The 5997-nt window shown below is 54.7% G+C and overlaps 1 protein-coding gene across 3 annotated transcripts in view; it reads left to right on the top strand.

Annotated features, from left to right (window-relative positions):
- Positions 1–5042, top strand: part of UBE2O (ubiquitin conjugating enzyme E2 O) — a 69053-nt gene extending 64011 nt beyond the window's left edge. For all 3 annotated transcript variants that reach the window (XM_017884887.1, XM_017884886.1, XM_017884884.1), the window contains exons 16-18: positions 2382–2585; positions 2679–2736; positions 2879–5042. In XM_017884887.1, the coding sequence (XP_017740376.1) occupies positions 2382–2585; positions 2679–2736; positions 2879–3549 (933 nt within the window). In that variant the 3' untranslated portion in view covers positions 3550–5042. The remainder of the gene's footprint in view (positions 1–2381; positions 2586–2678; positions 2737–2878) is intronic.
- Positions 5043–5997: the final 955 nt, after the last annotated feature.

The following is a 5997-nucleotide window of genomic DNA, read 5'->3' as shown; positions in this document are numbered from 1 at the left end:
CCTCGTGATCCGCCCGTCTCGGCCTCCCAAAGTGCTGGGATTACAGGCTTGAGCCACCGCGCCCGGCAGCTTGAGATTCTTAATAACGCTTTTGGTTTTTTCTTGGGTTGTAGTAAAATTCCTTTTGAAAATCCTAGCCTGTCTCAGCTCTGCTGAGGGAAGACGGGAACAGTATTTTTTGTTTTGTTCTGTTTTCCCCACATCTCACTCAGGAGAAGAAAAGTAGTGCATTCTCTGAAGGCTCCCAGGGTGGCACCAGTAAGAGCATGCGCAGAGGTTCCCTCACCCCAGCTGGCGCTCTGCCCTCCCTGCTTCTCAGCTCATCACCATTGCCCTGGCAGTGGAGATCCCACACACACACGTATGCACACACATGCACGCAATTAGATGCACAGATTCCAGATGTCTATGGAGTGGTGGTCTCCCAAAGTCCCCCTTGCAGTTCAGACCCTCACTGTCAGCTTCTGGTTGTGAGACCATCCCCCTTCCCCAGGCCTCACCAGCCTGGAACTGTCTTTCAGCTTGAAACTGCTTGTACTACTTGCCTTGTTGGAGATAAGGGTTGGAGCAGGTGTTTAGAGGGGTTGTTTTGTTTCGTTTTTAAAAGACAGGGTTGGCCGGATGCAGTGGCTCACGCCTGTAATCCCAGCACTTGGGGAGGCTGAGGCAAGCGGATCACGAGGTTAGGAGTTCGAGGCCGGGCGCGGTGGCTCACGCCTGTAATCCCAGCACTTTGGGAGGCCGAGACGGGTGGATCACGAGGTCAGGAGATGGAGACCATCCTGGCTAACACGGTGAAACCCCGTCTCTACTAAAAAATACAAAAAACTAGCCGGGAGAGGTGGCAGGCGCCTGTAGTCTCAGCTACTCGGGAGGCTGAGGCAGGAGAATGGTGTAAACCCGGGAGGCGGAGCTTGCAGTGAGCTGAGATCCGGCCACTGCACTCCAGCCTGGGAGACAGAGCCAGACTCTGTCTCAAAAAAAAAAAAAAAAGGAGTTCGAGACCAGCCTGACCAACATGGTGAAACCCCATCTCTATTAAAATACAAAAAATTAGCCAGACGTCGTGGCAGGCGCCTGTAATCCCAGATACCCGGGAGGCTGAGACAGAGAATCGCTTGAACCTGGGAGGTGGAGGTTGAAGTGAGCCAAGATCTCGCCATTGCACTCCAGCCTGGGTGACAGCTACACTCTATCTCAAAAAAATATATAAACAAAAAAATAAAAGATAGGGTCTCGCTCTGTCGCCCAGGCTGGAGTGCAGTGGTGTGATCATAGCTCACTGCAGCCTCAACCTTCTGGACTCAAGTGATCCTCCGATCCAAGCTTCTTGAGTAGCTGGGACTACAGCTATGCAGCACCATGTCCAGCTAATTTTTTATTTTTTGTAGAGATAGGGTCTCACTATATTGCCTAGGTTAGTCTTGAACTCCTGACCTCAAGCAGTCCTCCCACTTTGGCCTCCCAAAAGTGCTAGGATTACAGGTGTGAGCCACCACATCTGACTGAGGGATACAATCTTTTTTTTTTTTTTTTTTTTTTTTGAGATGGAGTCTCACTGTCACCCAGGCTGGAGTACAATGGTGCGATCTCGGCTCACTGCAACCTCCACCTCCGGGCTGAAGCAGTTCTCCCACCTCAGCCTCCCGAGGAGCTGGGACTGCAGGCACGTGCCACCACGCCTGGCTAATTTTTGTATTTTTGGTAGAGACGGGGTTTCACCATGTTGGCCAGACTGTTCTCGAACTCCTGACCTCGAGATCCACCTGTCTCGGCCTCCGAAAATTCTGGGATTACAGGCACGAGCCACTGCACCCGGCTGGAATACAGTCTTAAAGTAATGATTCATGAGGAAAAACACCTGATAAGATAAAAACTCATTTTGAGTATTTCTCTTAGCCAGGGTTCAAAGATTCCAGGCAAGAGCCGGGCACGTGACTGCTCAGGGCTGTAAACCCAGCACTTTGGGAGGCCGAGGCAGGTGGATCACTTGAGCCCAGGAGTTTGAGACTAACCTAGACAACATAGTAAGACCCTGTCTCTACACAAAATAAAAAAATCAGCTGGGCGTGGTGGCCCACACTGTAGTCCCAGCTACTTGGTAGGCTGCAGTGAGCCATTATCGCACTAGTGCACTCCAGCCTGAGGGATAGAGCAAGACCCTGTCTCAAAAAAAAAAAAAAAAAACATTCCAGGCTGTTCTGCAGAGAGAGGTTTGTGCTTAGCTTCTCCACTGCTGGTGGCGTCTGGAGTCCCAGGTGCTGCTCATCCTGCGTGATCTGCACAGTGTCCTGGGAAAGAGCAGGTGCAGATGCAGGTGCCACATGTAGGACACCCCTTTCCACCCCTGCCAACCTTGGCCTCCCTCCCTCCCTACCTAGGACCTCTTCTCAGCCCTCATCAAGGGCCCCACTCGAACCCCCTACGAAGATGGCCTCTACTTGTTTGACATCCAGCTCCCCAACATCTACCCAGCCGTGCCCCCCCACTTCTGCTACCTCTCCCAATGCAGTGGCCGCCTGAACCCCAACCTGTATGACAATGGGAAGGTGTGTGTCAGCCTCCTGGGCACCTGGATTGGAAAGGTGAGTATAGTGCCAGGCCCCCAGCCAAGGAGGAAGAGCCAGTGGGGGATAGGGGCCTGGGGAACAGAATTGATGGTGCCTTGTGTGTTTCAGGGGACAGAGAGGTGGACGAGCAAGTCCAGCCTTCTCCAGGTGCTCATCTCCATCCAAGGTACGGTTGGGCTGAAGCGAGGGTGCGGACGAGGGAGGACCAGTGGAGGGAAGTGACTCTGATGGTCCCCTGGCAGGTGGAGGGGTAGGCCTGCACGGTGGGCTTCTCTCGCCCACTGAGGGAAGATGTCCCTCCCCCACAGGTCTCATCCTGGTAAATGAACCATACTACAACGAAGCTGGCTTCGACAGTGACCGGGGCCTGCAGGAAGGCTATGAGAACAGTCGCTGCTACAATGAGATGGCGCTGATCCGTGTGGTGCAGTCCATGACCCAGCTGGTGCGGCGGCCCCCCGAGGTCTTTGAGCAGGAGATCAGGCAACACTTTAGCACTGGTGGCTGGCGGCTGGTGAACCGCATCGAGTCCTGGCTGGAAACCCATGCCCTGCTGGAGAAGGCCCAGGCGCTGCCCAACGGGGTCCCCAAAGCCAGCAGCTCACCAGAGCCCCCAGCTGTAGCCGAGCTCTCAGACTCCGGCCAACAAGAACCTGAGGATGGAGGGCCAGCCCCAGGAGAGGCCTCCCAGGGTTCAGACTCAGAGGGCGGTGCCCAGGGCCTGGCCTCAGCTAGCAGGGACCACACAGACCAGACTTCGGAGACCGCACCAGACGCATCAGTGCCACCCAGTGTCAAACCAAAGAAGCGGAGAAAGAGCTACCGGAGCTTCTTACCTGAGAAGAGTGGCTACCCTGACATCGGCTTCCCCCTCTTCCCACTTTCTAAGGGTTTCATCAAGAGCATCCGGGGTGTCCTAATGCAGTTCCGGGCTGCGCTGCTAGAGGCAGGCATGCCGGAGTGCACAGAGGACAAGTAGCTGCCAGGTGCGGAGGAAGGAGCATCACCGTGGGAGAGGCCAGCCGCCGCTTGCTCACTCCCCCCCGGAATCGCCCCTCTTCCCATGCCCCTCTGTCCCCACTGCAAACCCCTCATTGCCCTCTTCTCCCCAAGGTGAGTTTGATGCTGAAGTGCAAGAAGTGTGTTGAGATGCCGCCGTTTCTATTCTAAAGCGAGCTTTCAACAGGTGGGTCCCCCGTGGCAAAGAAAATCGGAACCCTGTTGCCGATTTTCCATTTGTCACCCCAGCAGAATGTCCCGGCACTTGCTCCCTTGCTGTCCCTTCTCAGGTCAGAGGTGGGTGTTCCAGGGCCTGCCGCGGGGCTGTCTGGGCCAGTGCCCTGCAGACCCGCAGGAGAGCACATGTGCCTTGCATGAAGTGTGGGTTGCGCCATCAATTCCCCTGGTCCCTTTCAACCTCTTAAGTTCAACTTGAGCCTCCGTGTGTCCTAGACCCTCCTGCTGCCACCACCACCAGGTCCTCCCTAGTCCCCCAGCGTCAACACTATCCCTTGGGAGTTGTAGCTGCTGTCACTGACTCCTGGCTATACATGGCCTGTCGACCACATTATAACCCTCAGGTCTGTTGAACTTGCTCTCTAAGAGAGGTTGGGACCAGGCTAGGTTCAGGGTGACGCCCAGGAGAGGTGGTGGCCTTCACACATGCACATGGAGTGAGGACCAGGGAGCTGTGGGGAAAGCAACAGCTGTAGGTCCCTTGCTCTTCTGTTGGAGGCTGCCGGGGGCAAGAGCAGCTGCACAAGGCCAGGGCAAGTGCTAGGGCCCCTCCCTATCACATGGTCACACTGGGACGTGGCGTGCAGCTCACTGAACTCCAAGCGAGCCAGCCCTCTCTTGGACTAGAAGGCCTACTGTCAGCCCTTCGCTTACAAACTGCAGGCTCAATCCAGAAGGGGACGGCCGGCGGGGGCTCTCCTGGTGCCCAGAGACAGGCCCAGAGGTTTACAAGTTTTCTAAGCTTTTGATAATGTGAAGCTCCAGGCCAAGAGGATGCTGTTGAGCACATTGCAGCTATGTAATTTTTGGTGTATGTATGTAATATTTAAGGTTGGAAAAAAACTCAAAAGCAAAGATATTAACTCTTATTAGAAAAAAAGACAAAAAAAAGCCAAAGCATGATGCGTCTTGTCAGCCTTAAGCGGGCTCCACACCTGTGCTGTGCTGTGGCCGCCCAGCCAGCAGAGCTGCGGGAGGACGGAGCCGGAACACACACCATGGCATTTGGAGCCGAGTCAGTATCTTGTTTGAGAAACACCCGGAGTGACTGGTGGGGCTGTGCTTCCCAGTGCATTGTACATGTGGAGATGTGAATGCCTACTGCTTACAATATCTGTATAAAGTGCTGTGTGATTAAACTTTTTTTTACTTGCTTTTTTTTTTTTTTTTTTTTTTTTTTTTTGGGTTGGCTCATTAACAAGACAAGGTGACACCATTAAACCTCCCTCTGCCATTCATCTGGGCTCCGTTGCCTTTCTTCCTCTCTGGGGCACTGTGTGCTTGTGTCCCTCACACACACCCTTCCTGGGGAAGGAAAGACCTTGTTGCCAGGGAAGGCATGTGGCAGTGGGTCCTGGCTTTCCTGGCCAGGTGGGGGCCACTGTGAGCAGCACCCCCCACCTGCCCACGCTGCCCTCCGCCTGCCAGATCTGCTTGCATGCCTTTTGTACTTCCTGTCCTGGAGCAGTCCTCTGGCCTCTTCCTGGCTGGTGGTGTGCTCCTTAAGAGCCAGCTTAGAGCAGCCTTCCAGTGGCTGTAGTCTCCAGAGACCTACAACTGACCAGTTCAGCTCCTTCCAGATTCTGGGAGAGCTGACGTCATAGCACCTGGTGGTGGACAGGTGCCACATCTCCTAAGCCAAAATGGTTACCCAGTTTAGCAGACTTGGATGCATTCTTCCCTGCCGCAGTCTTTCCACTCCTGCCTGGCACTCCTCCACGAGGACAAGTGGGGAAGGGAGGTGGCTGAGGGAGGCTGGGGGAACCCTAGACCTCTCATTGGTGGGGATGACAGACTCCTTTTAAAAAGGTAAGATACCGGCCGGGCGCAGTGGCTCAAGCCTATAATCCCAGCACTTTGGGAGGCCGAGGCGGGCAGATCACGAGGTCAGGAGATTGAGACCATCCTGGCTAACACGGTGAAACCCCGACTCTACTAAAAATACAAAAAATTGGCCGGGCGCGGTGGCTCAAGCCTGTAATCCCAGCACTTTGGGAGGCCGAGACGGGTGGATCACGAGGTCAGGAGATCGAGACCATCCTGGCTAACATGGTGAAACCCCGTCTCTACTAAAAAATACAAAAAACTAGCCAGGCGAGGTGGCGGGCGCCTGTAGTCCCAGCTACTCGGGAGGCTGAGGCAGGAGAATGGCGTAAACCCGGGAGGCGGAGCTTGCAGTGAGCTGAGATCC

This window comes from Rhinopithecus bieti, unplaced genomic scaffold (genome assembly GCF_001698545.2).
Source record: "Rhinopithecus bieti isolate Rb0 unplaced genomic scaffold, ASM169854v2 scaffold_13400, whole genome shotgun sequence".
Lineage (NCBI taxonomy): Eukaryota > Metazoa > Chordata > Mammalia > Primates > Cercopithecidae > Rhinopithecus > Rhinopithecus bieti.
Note: the sequence above shows the minus strand (reverse complement) of the source record. Positions and strands in the feature narration are given on the sequence as shown.